Source organism: Oreochromis aureus, linkage group 5, assembly GCF_013358895.1.
Source record: "Oreochromis aureus strain Israel breed Guangdong linkage group 5, ZZ_aureus, whole genome shotgun sequence".
NCBI classification, from domain to species: domain Eukaryota; kingdom Metazoa; phylum Chordata; class Actinopteri; order Cichliformes; family Cichlidae; genus Oreochromis; species Oreochromis aureus.
This window is the reverse complement of record NC_052946.1, coordinates 37,246,513-37,265,803: the sequence shown is the minus strand read 5'-3', so window position 1 is coordinate 37,265,803 and position 19,291 is coordinate 37,246,513. Positions and strand designations below refer to the sequence as shown.

The 19,291-nt window shown below is 39.1% G+C and overlaps 2 protein-coding genes across 2 annotated transcripts; both read right to left on the bottom strand.

The window, feature by feature from the left end:
• Positions 1-30: 30 nt before the first annotated feature.
• LOC120440174 (CMRF35-like molecule 1) lies at positions 31-3,846 on the bottom strand. Its single transcript, XM_039612010.1, has 5 exons — positions 3,586-3,846; positions 3,304-3,363; positions 2,775-2,834; positions 367-447; positions 31-146 (listed from the first exon to the last, which is right to left on the bottom strand). The coding sequence occupies exons 1-5, from the start codon at positions 3,842-3,844 to the stop codon at positions 31-33; spliced, it is 576 nt and encodes a 191-aa protein (XP_039467944.1). The 5' UTR covers positions 3,845-3,846.
• Positions 3,847-7,847: 4,001 nt separating this feature from the next.
• On the bottom strand, positions 7,848-16,693 carry LOC120440283. Its single transcript, XM_039612564.1, has 8 exons — positions 16,580-16,693; positions 11,098-11,289; positions 10,588-10,908; positions 10,189-10,503; positions 9,296-9,322; positions 9,019-9,096; positions 8,672-8,727; positions 7,848-8,159 (listed from the first exon to the last, which is right to left on the bottom strand). Exons 1-8 carry the CDS (start codon positions 16,617-16,619, stop codon positions 7,848-7,850), a joined length of 1,341 nt encoding a protein of 446 aa, XP_039468498.1. The 5' UTR covers positions 16,620-16,693.
• Positions 16,694-19,291: the final 2,598 nt, after the last annotated feature.

The following is a 19,291-nucleotide window of genomic DNA, read 5'->3' as shown; positions in this document are numbered from 1 at the left end:
TCACTACCAGAGCAGCTTTGAAAGTTGATGCTAGCATAATGTGGTGAGGCAGCAACATCTGTGGGAATGCTGGGAGTGACACAAATTGAGTTTGCTGCATCTTCTGGCTGCTGGAGGTGCTCCTGTATCTCCTTGGACACACAGTCCTTCAACAAGAGAACGAAAAACAGAGTTGAAATAGTTGATTCATAATCCTAATAATAAATGCTATTCGGACAAATTGGACTTAAAACTGCAAATAAGGTAAAACATTTTTACCTTAAACTTTTACTACTGAATATCTAGCTCAACAACACATAATAACCATCATGTACGTTATTGCTGTCACACAATTACATTTTGACAGAGATTAATGGACGTTCTCACGTTTGAAGATAAGGATTGAAACTCCCAGAAGCACCAGCACAGTTATACACTTCATTACAGTAATGACCAGCTCGAAGACACCTGCAAAATACACAAAAGGGTATAAACTTTAGACACTGATGGAAAAATGTCTGTTCCAGCTGGTATCATGTTTCAAACTATGTGAAGATGAGTCTGAAATCACTTTAAGATTCTTAACGGGACTAAATATAGTTTTTAATTGTCTTTAGAGAGTTACTGATTCAAACTCAGCATTTACTTTTATAATATGTTCACATGTTGAAACATTAACTTCTATATTTTTTTAAATCTTCAATAGATTAAAAAAAATGTACACCTTTAAAAAATATAAAAATGTCAACATCTTTTCCGCAACCACTCGCCAAAACAGTCTTACTGAGTCTGGCTAATCTCAAAACTACATAATTCAACTGTCTTACTGCATTTGCTCTAATTTCAGGCTACATTTTATAATGTTTAAAATTCAAAAACTTGATGCAGTAGCTGGCACTGTTGCCTCACAGCAGCACTGGACCATCTTTCTGTGTGGACTTTGCATGCTCTCTTTTTGCATCTGCACCAGTTCTTTCTGCGCTAACCTGATGAGGTGGACTAAACAACTGACTGATCCCTGGTAGATTCCCAAGTGTTAATTAACAACACAGACATTAAAGTCATTGTGAACAATATCAGGGTTGACTGAACTTAATTCGATCAGATGTTCTGGAACTGAACACTCAGTTTTCTATGTGAGATTGAATCTGCTCAGTGTAGAGTAAGTTCATATTCACCTTGTTAAACATATTTTTTGCCAATACAGTGGTCCTTCGCTATAAAGCAGTTCACTTTTTGCGGCCTTGCTGTTTTGCAGATTTTTTTTTGCAATTTTTCATGGGTTGTTGTTGTTTTTTTGTTTTGTTTTTTTTACAACGCGTTGTGTTCTGCGTCCTGATCGACTGTAGACCATTTTCATTCAGTCTCCTCCGTGCCGTGTCTCCTGTACAGTAAAAAATGCGTTCAGCTTGTCAAATTTACATAATTCTTCCATCGTTAGCAGTGTGACTCTGAAGTACTGTGCTGTATGTTTGTAAGTTTTCTCCCCAACAAACACAACAAGGTCGATGAAACGTTTCGCACCGTTTCGTCTGCTGAAAGCAGAGGAAGATGCTAACTATCAGACAAAAAGTCTGACTTCTGGACATGCTAAAGGAACGTAGAAATTAGCGCATTTTTCAGACCATTAGGCGCACCGGATTATAAGGTGCATTAAGCGAAACAAAACAGTCAGATAAGTCAAACTTTACTCAACTCATTCTTCTTGCTTCCTCTACGTCTGTACCATTGATTCATTAATGCTGAATTCTCTGGCAGCTGCTCTATTCCATGTTCTGGACCTGAAAACAGGGTTTGATCTTTGGTTTCTTTCTATAATACTGAACTTATTTTTCTACAAAGGTTGAACTTTGAGAGTGTTTAAACAAGAGAGAAACGTGTGAAAATGTTCATGCCTGTCTGAGAAAAGTGTATAAAGTGTGTTGTGAGGGGTTTTACAGCCTTAAAACATCTATATTAACCTCCTGAGAAAACAAAGAATTACATGATTTTTTTTTTTTTTTACTTGATTTTTGTTTCTGAGAAAAATGAGATCCACATACGAGGACATTCGCTTTAAATTTCGATAGAACATTGGGAGTCTGACGTCCTCGTAAGTGCTTATCAGGCCCTTGTAGAGCAAAATGTAATATTTTGGTATAGACAACAAAAAATGTGATGTCCACATATGTGGACGCCAGGTCCCAGGAGGTTAATTGTAAAAAATAAAGTTGGCTACTTTGTGGATTTCACCTGTCCTGGGTTATTTTTAGAACGTAACACCCGCGATAAATGAGGAACCGCTGTACAGCCCTTTAATGCTCAATCAAAGCAACATTTTTAGGAATCAAGCTGTAATTAATCTAAATTCAGCTCACGCTCCATACCATTCACTGGTGGTAATGCACCATGAGGCACATGTGTGACCTGCACTGTGGGTCCCAGTACTGGTGTGTAATTTAGGCCATATCTGGGCTCGAGTGGGGCAGTCTACATCTAGAGTGTTGGCATATGCCTTCCTAAATGCAGGCATGCCTAAACTAAGGAGAGATTATGGACATTTTAAATAAATGTACCAGACCACCTTGAACTTTGCAGCAACGGTATTTCATTGAAGGACTAAAATGTGCAGCCAATCGTATAGGCTGCTGCATTTCATGGTGACATGGCCCAGTGTGAGCTTCTCTGACTTCAGACTACCTCTGCTGGATGTATGTCCCCCCAAAGTGCTCTCACACAGGACCCACGGGACCACGTTTGCTGGCTTAGAGGCTTCAAAGTGATCACACCCTTTGTGGACAAACACAGATTCTTACCAGAGCTCACGTGAGGAACAGCAGCTGACTGTGTGAAAGTTGGTGATGCTGTTGATGGCTCTATAAAAAAACCCAGTGAGAATTATAATTAACTGTATTTGTCCAATAGAAGATTAAGACATACGTCAGGTAGCAAAAGTAACACTGACCCATTATAGATATATTTTAGATAAATACACCAGTTGAATTTGGTGAAACCCTTAGAGCAACATAGTGGTCCACGCTCCATACCATTCACTGGTGGCAATGTACCATGAGGCACATGTCTGACCTGCACTGTGGGTCCCAGTACTGGCGTGAGATTTGGGGCATTTCTGGGCCCGAGTAGGGCAGTCTACACCTAGAGTGTTGGCACATGCTCTCCTAAATGTAGGCATGCCTAAACTTTTAAATAACTTGAGACTTCAGACTACCTCTGCTGGACATATGTCTCCCCAAAATGCTGTCACACAGGACTCACGGGACCATGTCTGCTGGCTTAGAGGCTTCAAAGTGATCACTCCCTTTGTGGACAAACACGGATTCTTACCAGAGCTCACGTGAGGAACAACAGCTGACTGTGTGAAAGTTGGTGATGCTGTTGATGGCTCTATAAACAAACAGTGAGAATTATATTTAACCGTATTTGTCAAACAAAAGATTAAGACATACATCAAATATGCATCAGGTAGCAAAAGTAACACTGGTCCCTCACAGAAACACACCAGAATGTTTTGACCCTTAGATCCTGAAAAAATGTTTCCTCGATTTTTTAATTGGTGTTATATATACTTAAATATATGATACATGATTAATAATAAACCCATAGCACCTTCAATCACCAGTTTTATTTGTCTGATTGAAGCTTTGTAGCTTCCACCATTTGATTCCACTCCACACCAGTAGACACCGGCGTCCTGTGAGGAAACATCCCTGATGGACACGTCGAAGCCTCTGTTGGTGTTTGTGAGTCTGAATTTCTCGTTTAACGTCAGAACTTTTGTTGACAAAATATCCTTACAGGTGAAATCCTCCCCTCTGCAGAAAAACTTGACCCCAGACATGAATTCAACATCTGGATAATCACACATGATTTTAGCTGCTCTGGTCACAGTTTGAGTAAATGGTTGCTGGCAGTTTCCTGTATTAAAAAAAAGACAGAAAACCCCAAACAAGGACAATAAAGTATTTAAATGTGCTTCATTATATCACAATATGTAACTTGTACTTTGTCGCACACTACTTTAACATTTTTAACTTCCTCGTGTGCAGACAAAGGTGTGATACAGATGAAAAAATTAGCAAACTGTGAAATTTCCTTTCAAAAGTCTGAGATGTAAAGTAACTTCTAAGATTAAAAAACAAACAAAGTAATGTAAACATGTGTTTAACCTGTAATCTGTAATAAATCTTTACATTTTCAAACTATGATTTACGTTGTGTGATAGAAACAAACTATATAATGCCAAAATACAGGTGAGGAAATCTGTTTTTAGTTATTAATTTCTTGTGTTGTACTAATAACATCAACAACAATAATAATCACATTTCTTACCAGAGTCCAATTCCTTTTTGACAGGAGATCTGTTTGAGCTTTGATCAGATTCACATCTGTACGTCCCAAAGTCTGCTTGTTTAAGATCTCTGATGCCCACCTTGAGAGTTTTATGTTTTGTATCGTGGTACAGAGAAAATCTACCTTTATCTTCCCAAACATCCGTCAGAGAGCTTCGTAAGCTTGTTCTATCCGGTTGTTCAGTGATGACGCGACGAATCCTACTTCCGGGCCTAAAGTAGTGTGCGTTTAATATGGCTTTTGTGTTGTTAACATGTTTAATGCTTTGTATTTTCTTCTATTTAATCTCAAAAAGCTCCTAAAAACATTCAGTGATCACCGTTGACCTCCCTCGGCTTTTATTACCGCTAATCATTTATTTAACCTCAGTTTTTAAAACCTTACGATGTAACTACAGCACAGCCCATGCAGCAGTATATGAATAACTAACCTCGTATTGTGGATGGATTATCTCAGTTGTTCTCCTGGCTGAAGTTTGGTCCGTTTACAGCATCCTGCCATGCAATTACATTTGTTCCTGACCACTGAGAACACTCACGTTAACTTTTATCGAGTTAGCTTGTTTATATTATGCTAACATAGCTGTGTCGCTAGCGGTCACGTAGCACATCGTTATATACCAGCTAGCCAAACTTCAGTAACCCTACAAACGTCACTGCTGTTTAGTTTTCTGTCTTCATTTATGTTGGAAGTGATAGCAGAGCTGTACGTTTGAATTTGTTTCTAAACCCTGCAGTCAGGACATGCTATATTGTATTTAGATGGAAGCTAGCGAGCTAACTTCCTGCTAACTTCTAACTCCGTTAAATGTCATAAATTCCGTTTTCATGGATGCCTGGATGTTAAACTCAATTGTTACACCTGGTAGAGAAGAACGCTGATCATTTTATTAAAGATGAAAGACTTTAGACAGTGTTTTAACTCTCAGTAATGCCACAGTGATCATGTGATATATGGACCTGCAGCAGAGTTTAGGCCCAGACACGGCCAGTGACGTCAGACTGAACAACCGGATTGGGTATAACTACAATGATGTGGTCATAGCTTTTATTTGTTTCAGGATATTTGCAGGTGAATTGAGCCCATCCTTGTTTGCATGCCATCAAAACATCTTCATCATCACCATCGGCAGCACAACCTGCAGATCAAAGAGAAATGTTAGTATGTGGTGATGTCCTGTTATTGAATTTTCTGTGTTTAGTTGGTTGTAGGACTCCTTCTCATACAGTTAACACTATAGATAATCAAACATCTGTGTCACATATGTATACACAGTCTAGTGTTGCTTAGTGTGAGATATCTGTAATTATGTGTTAGTAATGTTTTTACCTGTCGTCAGTGGGAGGATGAGTAGTAGCAGTAAGTTCATTATGTTGGTTTCAGATCTGCAGTTAGTTTCCTTTTGTCACGTTGGCTCTTCTGTTCGTCGCTTAAATTTCTGCCACATAATACCTAAAGTTTCCTCACACTAACTTTTCTTTTTAATATTATTTTGTCATAGGTTATGATATTTACATTGGCAGTAAACATGAGGTAAGTGTTGCGTGGGACAAAGGAAATGATCAGACAGCACGACAGAAATAGCTTCATATTTTTAGTTTTTACTGCACCATCGCGTCAAAGTTAGGCTATAAAGAATATTTCACAAAAGCAAAGCAATGTTTAGCTGTTAGTGACCACATGATGTCGAATGAAACTGATTCCCCAAAAAACACTGAACACTGTTTGAACTGGAGATGAAAGAAAATATTTAAGTCTCTTAAACCTTGACTGAAAACACGGCGAAGACAACATGTTGAATGATGGGAAAGTGGCATGTTTCCCACTGCATTTCTTCACAACATAATTTAGTTTGCTGAACTCTAAAATCTTTTTAGAATATTTATAGTAGTAATGTGAATGTGAATCACTAACCAAGCCAATTTAATTAAATCTTCAATTTCACGTCACAAACTCTGTCGTATAAGGTTTTCATCCTGCAATCCAGATGTTTAATGCCCAGTTTCATCTGTAAATTGCTGTAATCTGTAAACTTTGTAAGCTAAAATGAGCCTGCATCATTTCTGCAGAAGCAGAGCAGGAACTGTTCTAACCCTGAGAGACGTTGGTGCAGCAAAAATAACGATGAGTTAACTTTCAACTAAAAACCTGTGGGATCAAGAAGTGGCACAAATAAACTGCTGCACGACCACAGACATGCAGAAAAACACTTATCTTGAAAGCAGGAAGTGATGCTATCTACATCACTTTGATACACAGACCTGTTAACTTGTCACTGACAGTAAGATGAGAGTCGAAGAATGGCCTGGCAAAGGTTAAATGAGTGGTTGAGTCTACAGCACAAAGCAGACTGATCAGTTCTTAGTTTAGATAAGTTCTGGTTATTAGTTTCTATTTTTTATTCCCTGATCGATTACTGATAGATGAATTGATAAAGGAATCTATGACCCTTTCTTTCTTCCACACAATGTGTTATTTACAGTCTGTTTCCACCAAATATGATATAATTTGCAGATTTCATTTAAACCCTTTGTTTTGTCCCCAAGACGGAAGCCAGAGGAGGGTGTGGGGAGCAACAAAAATAGAGCTGGGAGAGAAAGAAATAAGCATAATAATACAGAAACATTTAAATTATAAACTTTATTCTTATCAACACAAAGAGACAGCAGTGCTGTTATATCAATATCAAAACAAAAAGAAAAAAAACATGACACAATTCACCAGGAAAGGAGGACATTCTGCTATTACTAAATAAAAAAGCAAATATAATAACCTTGTGTTATCTTAAGTCAAAAGCCAAGTCAAAAACATAGATAAGAAATATCTTATACATATAATTATAGTATTTTTATATATAAATGCACCGATCCAGTGCTTAATTACAAAAGAACATGGAGGCAGCACCTCACAGTACAAGTACAATTCCAACCTATTATATGAAACACACACACACACACACACACACACACACACACACACACACACACAAACAAAAAAAAGAGAGAAAAAAATCCCAAAACATATTAAGAGGACCACAACAGTAGTCCGATTGCCCGAGCTGTCAACTCAACTCGAGTGTGAGCGATCATTAGCAGTTCATTTTTCCTTATAGATTCAATCTGCTCTTCATATTCTTGGCCACCAGATGCCACCAAAGAGCACTGTGTTGAAAAACTGGGTGACAAACATTTTTTCAAAACAAGCTTAATTTGGCCATCACTAGATTTCAACACTGCTCCCACAAACACAACTCCAAAAGACATTACCTTCTTTTGCTCAACCTCGGTTTCATACACTAGAAAACAACACCTGGACTGTATAACATCTGGGTTAATGGCTGAGTGGGTCCAGGTGCCTACTGGGGAAAAGAGTGGCAGCTGGGCCCTGGAGAGAAGAAGGAGAGAGAGAGTGGAAGAAAGAGCAGCACCACACACCTACACCTGCCCAGCTCCACAGAATATAACACTCTTTAAAAACCACATTCTCACTACAACAAATTCTGACAGCTGATCTTATTTTCATTTTGGCTCAGGTTCATTGATTACTGAGTAGAGATTCTCCTCTGCTGGTCTGGATGGTATAGTGATTGTCGGGTTGGTTGGACATTTGCTTAATGTCAAAGTAGAATATTCACAGGCAGAGGAGATGCGTTTCATTGCCTCACCACCAGCTTTGTCAGAGCAGCTTTGAAAGTTGATGCTATTGTAATGTGGTGAGGCAGCTACATCTGTGGGAATGCTAGCAGTGACATAAATTGAGGTCAGTGCATTTTCTGGCTGGTCTGGTTGCTGGGGGCGCTCCTGTATCTCCTCATACGTACAGTCCTTCAACTACAAAATAAAAAAATGTAGTTTAAAAACTTCATATAAACTCCTAAGGATAAACAGTACTTATATAGAATGTCCTCAAAACTGTTAATAAAGTTAATTTCAAATTTAATACTGAGTAACCGCACATAAAACCTTTGGATGTTTATTCATCTGTATGACGATTTATTGCTGTCATGTTTTATGATAAACAACCTACAATCATTTTCAAAATGATTAAAAAAACATTGCGGCAGGTTATGTTGCAATGTGCTGATTAGTTGTAATCATTAGTTGCCAGTAAAATATATTTTAAAGGAATGTATATTTTCTTTCATTATTGCCGTAATGTGAAATATATTTCATCCTTTATAACAGACGTCTGCCTGAAAACCTTTTATGAGCCAACATCTGTGCAGTTCAGTTTTTGAAGTCCAGCCGGTTTTAATTGGGGAGATATTTGAACTATGAATCCTGGATTGTCACCAGTTATACATGAAAATAAATAAATAAACAAACAAAAATTCCACACTAACCTCTTTGGTATGTTGCAATGCTGCATTAGCTCCTCTGTTTTTTGAAAAGGAGATTCCTGGCAGAAACGAAGCAGAAAATCAAGAAATAAGCAAAATTATCTGTTAAAGATTTGCATTTTTTCTAGTTTGATTTTTTTTTAATGTCTGATATGATGAGAACCCAGCAAAGATATCTTTCATAACTTTAAAAAATCTATGTCAGCTAATGTCATGCATCATGTATACTGCAGATTGTTAGATATCATTTGTACAAAAGTACAGGGAAGTGTTTTTTCTTTTTTTGGATAAAAGCAGCAAACATGTTTGTGTGACTGATGATGTACAAAGGATTTAGTGAAAGTTCTTACGTTTGTAGACAAGGATGAAAACGACCAGAAACACCAACCCAGTTATTATGATTACAACAATTCCAATGTCCGAAATGCCTGCAGCGTAAACCAAACAACAATTTTCCAGCATTAATCATCATCCCAGCATTGACATCCCAAACTGTCTTTGTTGGAAAATGTGAAAGGAGCAGTTTTTAAGAAATTAAAATAATAAAAAATGTTATATGAACATCCACAAACTTTCCCAGTTCTCATAAGCTGCAGAGGTTTTAGGATACCACATGTACTCTCTCACCATGACTCTCAGCAGATGCAGTGGGTCCTGTAGTTGGAAAAACAGCAGATGTAAATAATTGGTGGTAACTGAAGGAAACAAATGTGCATTCAGACTGTACTTTGAGGCATTAAATTAACAGAGTTTAATTAAATGATAAAATAATATCATCAACTTGGAAAAAAAACATATTTATAATTTTTAGACACCAGCTTAGAAGTTACCATCTCGTTTTCCTCTCCACTTTTTAAAGTGGCATTACAAAATGTAATGTTAGTAAAGTGAAGTGAAGTTAGTAAGTAAAAGTCTTGTGTTCGATGAGGTTCGATGGGGTCCTGGGTTCAATCCCAGTCTGCTCCAGTCTGCATGCCAAATATCCTTGTGCAAGATACTAACTGCAGGTTGCTCTCTGATGCATCCATCAGAGTGTGAACGTGTAAGAATGTTAGTTAGGTAGCACTGAAAACCTAGAAAAGTGCTTGTGTGAATGGGTGTGATTTGTTGAATGAACAAGTTGTATAAAGCACTTTGAGTGCTCAGAGTAGAAAAGCGCAATATAAGAACCAGTCCATTTACCATTTATTAACCTAATGTGGTAATACCTCATAATCAGAAAATACACATTTTTAGTGCCGAGTATGAGCACATCCTCTTTTCTTAAAGCTCGTTCTGTGTCAAACCTTTTTGGCATGTTTGTTTCTTTTAAATTCTTTTAAAGTCATTTTCTTGCTAACAGTTACGCTTAAAAGTCTTTATTTTTTAATATTGTTATTTTTAAAATGATTTTATTAAAACTGCAAAAAATAAAATATTATAAATAATGAATTAAAAGTATAATATATGTGCAAAATTAGCCTGCTTTAATATGCTGTGCATGATGACCCAGGGTCAGATAATAAAGTAGCACGACTCACCTACAGTCAGGGACAATCTGTTGAAGAACCTGTTACTTTGGTGTTCACTGGTGCTTTCTGCTCCACACCAGTATGTCCCACTGTCGTCCGCTGTCACTTCTCTCACTGTTATGAAGATATTTTTCTTTTCTTTATTGTCATCCATCCTAAACCTCTTGTTCTTATTGGGATCTCTGGTGCTTACTAAAGGTTTACATATAGATGGATCTTCTCCCTTACAGATAAATTTTGTACAATTTGAGACAGCCTGGTTATATTTACACCAGTATGTGAAGTTCTCTCCAACAGCTGGTGATTCTGTGAAGCTCTTAATATCTGTGGAAAACAGAGGAAAACATACTTAAGTAGTGCCTAAATATAAAATATAAACCTTTAAAGTGGAAAACATAAGTTATTTACTTTTAATACTTAGTTTTATTTTTGTGAGTGCAGCACGATGAATCCCCACAGGTGATCTTACTCCGCACCAGTAATTACCATCATCCTGAGAGGACACATTACTGATGGACATATTGAAGCTATGGCTGATGTTTGAGAGAGCGAATGTCCTGTTTGACTTTGGATAAGATTTTGTTGATAAATTGTCCTCGCAGGTGAAACTTTTCCCTTTGCAGAAAAACTTGATCCACGACTTGTATTTGTCTTCTGGATAATCACATCTGATGGTGGTTTTAGCTGTCCTGTATGCAATTTGATGAAATGCTTTTGGGCATTGTTTTGCTGAAAAAAAAAAAAAACAAGTATTACTCACATATGTCTTTTTTTTTTTTTTTTTTAATCCATTTATTTAGATACAGTAATCCAAACTATGAATGTGTTGACTGATGTGTTTTGTTGCTGTTATTTGTTCAGTGAATTAAAATCAGACACAGCATATATGAATGTGAATAAGAAGTCATTCCTTCTTACCAATTTTAAATTCTAATTCCTCGCTATCAGCTGATGAATTCTTCGTCTGATGATGCTTAATGAGCACTCTGAGAGTTTTTTTCCCAGCTGTTAAAGCCTTAGTCATTTGACATTTTCTAATTGTGTTTTGGTTGCAGGTGAATTCAACCCATCCTTTTGTGCAAATCTTCTCTTCTGACAGCAGCTCACAACCTAAAAGCAAACATTCACATGATATAGGTCACTTAAATAAAATCCCAGAGGACTGTCCAAAGATGGTATTTAGGGAAGGTTTTAAAATGTATTCCACTACAGATTAAAGAATACATGCCTCAAAATGTATTTTGCAATGTATTCTGTTACTCAATGAGAGTAACGTATTCGGAATACTTTGGATTACTAATATATTATCATGCTTTTTACAACTACATGAATGTACTATTGCTGTGTGATTTATTACTATTACTGGAGGTTATTAGCCATACCAATACCGACTAGATTTTTAAATCTTTATATAAAATGAGTAACAGTAGGTGGACATTAGGTAAGGCTGCACTTTTTGCAGCAATGCCATAGAAAACTATTCCTGTATCAGTTATATGTTTTCTTTTTGTCTGCTTTCATAACTGCACATGATTATTTGCAGCTAGCAGGTCTTTAATGCAGCCTTCATTAATAGTAATAAATCACACAAAAATAGTACATCAAAGATACTTTAGTGGCACATAACCCAGGTAACTACCACAGCTAAAACAAGTTAGTTGCATTAGGCTAACGTTAGTTTTTTAAAAAGAACTTACTTCCAGCTGAGAGCAGCTTGTTTGCTGGCAGGTCAGATTTTGCCCATCCCTTTGTTCTTTAAATGTGAAGTGGTGTCGGAATTTACAGCTCCGAACCGTAGTGAAGAGACCTCTGTCTAATAAGTCGGGGTCCACGTGTACACAAGTGTGACAGTGTGACACAAGTAAGTGAGTGTTGGGCCGGAACGTTAGGCTGTATGTTGTTGTTGTACATGGCAGAGAGTCAATCTGAGTCACATGACTTGCTAATAAACCTTACTACTCCGTTGGGTGTGAAATAGATATTCCGTTAAAGAAGGAGCTTTAAGATCTTCAGTGCAGAGGGATCATCACACCAGTAGACTGCAGCACAGACTGGATCATTGGGATGGTTGTGGTCCAAAAGCAGAATGGGGACTTAAGGGTGTGCATCAATCCAAAACCCTTAAACAAAGCCCTACAACACAACCACTTTCCCTTGCCCACCATTGAGGACATTTTGTCTGATCTGTCAAAGGCTAAAGTGTTCACTGTCTGCGACGTGAAGAGTGAATTCTGGCACGTGAAATTGGAGGAGGAGTCAAGCTACCTGACAACATTTTCGACTCCATTTGGACGCTACAGCTAGCTGAGGATGCCGATGGGGATAAGTCCAGCTCCGGAAGTGTGCCAGAGAAAGCTCACACAAGCTTTGGATGGACTGGCAGGGATCTTGCTGATTACTGACCACGGAGACACAGATGCTGAAGCAGCAGTTTACCATGACGAGAAGCTGAGACAGATTTTGACTCGTTGCAAAAACATTAAGTTGAACGCAGAAAAGTTTAAACTTAAACAGAAGGAGACTACATACATTGGACATCAGCTGACATGCAACGGTCTGAAAATAGACCCAGAGAAGGTTAGGGCTATAGAGCAAATGCCCAGACCTACAGACGTGAAGGCAGTGCAGAGACTGTTAGGTATGGTGAACTACTTAGCAAAGTTTGGCCCACATCTGTCTGACCACTGTGACATACTGAGACAACTGCCACACAAAGACAGTGAGTGGAACTGGACACCTCGACATGAGGACGCATTCCAGAGATGCAAAGAGACTATAGCAGAGGCTCCAGTCCTGAGATACTACTGCCCAGAGGAAGAGCTGACAGTACAATGTGACGCTTCTGACAAAGGGTTAGGTGCAGCACTCATGCAGAAACGTAAGCCTGTGGCTTTTGCGAGTAGAGCACTTACACGTACAGAGCATGGTTATGCCCAGATTAAAAAAGAGCTTTTAGCTGCAGTTTTCTGTATGGAGAAGTTTCATCAGTACACATATGGTCGTAAAGTGGTAGTGCACAGTGATCACAAACCCATAGAGACCATTGTAAGAAAACCGCTGTTGAGTGCGCCCAAACGGTTGCAAAGGATGCTTATGCGCATTCAGAAATATGACTTAGATGTGGTGTATGAGCCAGGCAAAGACATGTTAATAGCAGACCCGTTGAGTAGTACATATCTTCCAGAGTGATCACCACAGGGCTCCATAGAGGAGGAAATAGAGAGCATTAACATGGTCACTCATGCACCCGTCTCACCTGACAGACTAAAGAGGATAAGGACGGCTACACAAGAGGACAAAGCACTACAGATCCTCATTGATACAATGCACAGAGGTTGGCCGACTGACAAAAGAGACACTGACAGTGACATCAGGCCATACTTCTCATTCCAGGATGAACTGAGTAGGATGGACTTGTGTTTAGAGGTGAGAGTGAATCGGCATTGAAGACAGCAAAGAGGCTGCTGCTCAAGGCAAAAATGGCAGAGCATGACCCGTATCTTGCGATTTTGGACTATCGCAACACACCATCACAAGGCCTGGGGACCAGCCCGGCTCAGAGGCTGCTCAGCAGGAGGACACAGGTGCTTTTGCCAACCAGGATGACCCTGCTGAGACTGAAAGTCATTCCAGCCCTGCGGGAGTTGGAGATGAAACTGAAGCGCCAAAAAGTGTGCTATGACCGATCAACAAGAGACCTGAACTCTTTGAAGCTAGGGGACAGTGTTAGAGTTCAGCATTTTGATGCTGAACTCTATGAGGTGCTATGAGGTGCATTTGGACTCTGGGAATGTCCTGAGGGGGAATGAGGAGGCACCTGAGGTGTGCAGGCATAATAGATCAAGCAAACGCCATGACAGACACTGGGGCGCTGAGCCACTCAGTGGCAGCTCAGTCAGACACTCGTGAGCAGCAGATCAAGACTGACGAGGTTTCAGGGGGTGTCAGGACGAGACCAGGCTGCAGAGTGCTTCCACTGCTTCGACACAAGGTCTGTGTTACATAAGGAGGACTTGGCAGCCTGTATTGTCTGAAGGGAAGAGTTGTGTATTCTATGGAAATGAATGTTCACTATAGTTTGCAGAACTGTACGTTTTAATAGTGGAATGCTTTTGTATTCTTTGAGTATATTGTTTTCTCCCTCAGTAAGAAGAAGAAAACACAAAACAAAAGCAAAGGACTTTTGTTTTTTCAAAAACAAGAGAAGGGATGTAATAATGTGAATTATTGTCTACAGGATGAGTTGTGTTCCACAGTAGGTTGTGTTGCTACACAGACGTTTTAGAGTGTGACACAAGTAAGTGAGTGTTGGGCCGGAACGTTAGGCTGTATGTTGTTGTTGTACATGACAGAGAGTCAATCTGAGTCACATGACTTGTTAATAAACCTTACTACCCTGTTGGGGATTCTGTAGTCTGTCGTGAATGAGACCAGAATATAACACTGTGTTCCATATTGTTTCAGAGGAAATCACAAACACAGTGTACAACAAGTCTTAGCAGCTTACTTACAGCTGGGCTCGTACATGTATTCCGTTACTCCCCAACACTGCTCTCACAGCACTCTTTTCTGCACAATGGACTGGTACAGCGGCCGCATGTCTGCAGCCACAGTACCAATCCATCTATCGACCTCCCGCTTCCCTCTGAACAAGACCCTGTGACTGCACAAGTGGAAACCTTCCGCTACCTGGCTATGCCTAGAAATTCTGTCTACAAAAATTAAGAATACAATCAATGACAAAGAGCAGCGTTCAAAACCCACCAGGAAATAGTCCAAATTATTGCTGGCAATGCGAACCAGGCTCTTGCAGCAGTTGTATAAGAACCAAATAGCTTCCAACAACAGACCAGATATCCCATAACAGTGGACCACGTCCCACAGAATACTTTGAGCGACAAGGTCGAATGCCTTGTCTCTGATCTATTGTCATGCACAGATGACAGCCTGGACCCGTTCCCCGACCTGGATACGCAGAGAACAAACCCTCTCATTCAAAAGCCCCGACATACAGGCAAGGAAGCCGAGGGGACACCAGGCTACCCACCCCAGCCTGCCGCCTCTCAACAAGGACACTGGTTCCAAACTCAAACCGTGTGTAGAGGTAAGCCTGATTATATCTGGCTGGTACCTCTCAACCTCACATACTAACTCAGGATCCTTCCCCACCAGAGAGCTGATGTTTCATGTCCACACCGCCAGCCTCGGTTGCCAGGGATCAGTCCGTCAGGGTCTCTGCCCTTGGCTGCCACAACACACAATGAACCCTACCCCTACAGCGCTTCCTGTGGGTGGGGGGCCTACAGGAGGGTATAGAGACCTTTTTGTTTTCTTTTTGTTGTTACATCATGAGCTTATTATAGTTTTCCTTTTTCTTGTCACTTCCCGTTTTACTTTGCCTTTTGCTTTTTTGTGTCATTTTGCCTTTACTGCTTGTGTTCTTCTGTTCCTGTTTAATGCCATTGAGCTCATGTTCCTGTTCTATTGTCTTGGAGTGATGTTGATGTTAAAACACATTATTCATTAAAATTGTTTTTATTCACTCTCTGCCTTTCCAAATCTGTGGTTTCCTCTTACATCTGCTCAGAGGCGTTTCCTAAACCTGGACGCAAACCCTCTGACGTAAACACACACACACACACACACACACACACACACACACACACACACACACACACACACACACACACACACACACACACACACACACACACACAAAACTTTACACTTTAAACAAACTAGAAGCTTAAACGCTTCTAGTTTGAAGACACAGTGTTTTAGTGTATATAATGAGCGCCCATTTCATAGGACATTACACACTACAGTTAAAATCTTTGGCAAAGAGGAATTTCACAAAAATAACAAAGATGTGAAATTAAGTGTTAGAGTCTTCTAATTCTTCTAAATGAGGTTAAAAAAAAAGCTGTAAAACAGCTAAAAAATGAACTCAAACTATTTGCTTCTGTAATCCTCTGTCTCCCACATTGTTTCACCCATGGCTGGCATCAACTTTGAATTCAGCCTGGCTTAGTTTAGCACTCTAAACTGGCTTAGAGCAATAGTAATAGCAACAGCATCATCTGAAGTAAATGTCAACATTTTTATTACTGTACAAGTATTTTAGTGAGTGATGATGTCATTAATTTTACTAGAGGATTAAACGAGGTCTGCAAATCATTTTTAACTCTGTGAAAACTTGTTATTTTTGCAAAAAGATGAACTGTTTCAAAGTAAATTATTATAAGTTATGAAGACAGTACATAAGCAGAAAATAAAAAGCTCAAACTCAGACTGTGAAAAGTCCTACTGTATACGATTTAACACCATAATAAGAACATGTAATGTAATGCACAGTACAGCACTCATTATTATATGATATCGGGGTTAGTGATCCTTTTACCTGTCATTAGTGAGAGGATGAGTAGTAGAAGTAACTTCATTATGTTTGTTTTGTTCTTTAAAATCTTCTAAAATGCAGTTTGTTCCCATTCACTTGTTGGCTGTTGGGTTGCTCCCCACTGTCTATTCTTAACTTCATGTTTTATGGTGCCTACATTTTCTTGCTGCTCCTTCCTGTTTGTACTTCCCATTTTGAAATTGTTTTTAATGCCCCGATTCAACATTACACACTGCTATCTTCTCATTTTTAGGAAAGAGGAAGTTACTGGGCTGTGTAAGTTTGAGAAAGATGGACAGCTTGTTAAGGTGCCTGGGTCGTCGACCCAGTGTTTTGTTTTTTTGGTTCTTTGATTTTGTTTATTTCATTATATTCTAGCTTTGTCTTATGGGTTATAGGATTATTCTTAGTTTAGGTTCTCTGTGTGGGTTTTGTTAGAGTTTTAGTGTTCTGCTTTTCTGTCTGTGATCCATAGTTATTGTCTCCCCTGTCTGCTGTATCCCCGTGTCATGTGTGTTATGACACTGTGTTATGTTTCCTGTTTTACTTTGAAGGTCCATGTCTCATGTTAATGTATCTGGTTTTGCTTCCCCTGTCTCGTTAGGCCTGATTTGTCCCAGCTTTGTTTCCCTCCTGTTACCCATTCCCTGATTGCTCCCTCTGTGTATTTTAGCCCTGTGTTTCTCTGTGTCAGTGTTGTGATCTACCTTCATTCATGCTGTGTGTTCTGCATGAGTTTATTTTTATATTTTGAAGTTTGTTACTACTGGCACGGTGGTTAGCACTGTTGCCGCACAGCAAGAAGGTCCTGAGTTCAATTCCACCATCAGGCCAGGGTCTTTCTGTGTGGAGTTTGCATGTTCTCCCGTGTTTGCGTGGGTTTCTCTCCGGTACTCCGGCTTCCTCCCACCGTCCAAAGACATGCAGCTTGTGGGGATAGGTTAATTGGATAATCCAAATTGCCACTAGGTGTGAATGTGAGTGTGTGAATGGTTGTCTGTCCCTGTCTCTCTTAGTGTGTTGGCCCTGCGACAGACTGGCGACCTGTCCAGGGTGTACCCCGCCTCTCGCCCTATGACAGCTGGGATAGGCTCCAGCACCCCCCGTGACCCTGAAAAGGATAAGCGGAAGCGAATGGATGGAAGTTTGTTACTTTTGTTTTCAGCATTAAAGCTGTTTTTTGAGTTCATGTTTTGTCTCCACAGTCTGCACTGTGGGTCCTTCATTTCACCACTCCTGCCTGCACACAGCCTTCACATGACACAGCTAAAACACTACTTTTCATTCTCTGAACCAAATTCTCAATTTTCTAGGGAAAGTCACTGAATCAACAATCTTTTGTCAAAACTGGGTTTAAAATTGGGTTTAATACAGTTTGTGTATCTCTTGTAATCTTGTTTGCAAAACAGATTATCATTTAATGGCATACTTTTTTTGCACAGTTACACACTTTTTATGCAAAATGCATAATCAAAATTCTTCACGCTAGTGTTCAAGATAATTCAACTGATATAGGACACAGTAAGCAAGGGTGAGTTTAAGGCTGATACTAACTAAAAGACAACAAAGACCAAGATCAAAGAACAGTGGAGTCAGATTACACTGAGCCATAAACAGTCAATCATGTTTTTATACATGACACGAGACCCCAATGTAAAGAAATAGACGACACACAATATAAATATAACATATAATAGATATAATTATAATAGATATGTTTATAATGTATGAACATACAACATGTATGTACACAGTTCTGAAAACACGAAGCTCAAAATATGTTGGGCACTTTCTAGAGTGTGTAATTTTTCACTGTTACTTGAATAAAGAAGCTGGTTCAGTACTTCAGTTTTTACCAGAGTATTTTTAATATAAGTATTTGTACTTCTATAGTGAAGAGTGTCTATTTTGTCACCTCTGTTAAACACCACAATTAAAAGACTGATAAAGGAGTTCAACTTGTGAAGAGAAAAAAGTCTTACAGACATTTTTATGTCTGCTGTCCCGTGGTTTGTGTTGAACCCTTGACTGAAACCCCAAAATAAATACTGTCTACAGGTCACTGCAAGACCAGCAGATACACATGTGACAACTATGTATGTATGTATGTATTTCAAAATGCTAAAAATTCATTCTAATATATTATAATGCATGTTTTATTAAAGAATGTATCTTTAAGATCATAACAATCTCATCAACTAACAGGAAGTTAACTTGAAATTCTGGTTCTTTAACTCTTTAATAAAACCTGTCATAATTAATTTTGTAGTTTTGCTAAAAAAAAGGTTTTTGTTAGGTTGAAATTGTTAAATGTTGTCATTGTGTTACTTAATTTGTAAGCCCAGCCTTAAATGGTGTGATAAAAGGCATTCTCTGTTTCTGTTCCCCTTCCCAGCCTGTTGAATGGTGGGGGAGGCAATTAGCTTTAGAGATTGAAAATGTAATGTCATTCTGGGGTAAAACTGCAAAGGATTTTGGGTATGAGTTACAAGTGGTACTAGCGCACGCAGGCTTTCACATGAAAACAGTCACACAGCGATAAAAAGAAACACAAAGAATGGCAAGAAGGTGTTGTATTGTTAACTGCAATAGCCGGTCGCATGACAGCCACAGGAAACCGACGAGTAAAGAGATCGTTTTTTATCGGATTACGTCGTGGAAGAGAAATTGTTTAAGCCATGTTTCCGAAGTAACAAAGAGCCAACGGATGGCCTG

Coding starts and splice junctions, on each gene's coding strand:
- LOC120440174 (XM_039612010.1), bottom strand. CDS start 3,844: ATGTGTGATTATCCAGATGTTGAATTCATGTCTGGGGTCAAGTTTTTC. Junction 448..2,774: donor TGTTCCTCACGTGAGCTCTG/GTAAGAATCTGT, acceptor TGTATTTTGCAG/GTGTCTTCGAGCTGGTCATT. Junction 147..366: donor TTCAATCCTTATCTTCAAAC/GTGAGAACGTCC, acceptor CTCTTGTTGAAG/GACTGTGTGTCCAAGGAGAT.
- LOC120440283 (XM_039612564.1), bottom strand. CDS start 16,619: ATGAAGTTACTTCTACTACTCATCCTCTCACTAATGACAG. Junction 10,909..11,097: donor GGAATTAGAATTTAAAATTG/GTAAGAAGGAAT, acceptor TTTTTTTTTCAG/CAAAACAATGCCCAAAAGCA. Junction 8,728..9,018: donor TTTCATCCTTGTCTACAAAC/GTAAGAACTTTC, acceptor CGTTTCTGCCAG/GAATCTCCTTTTCAAAAAAC.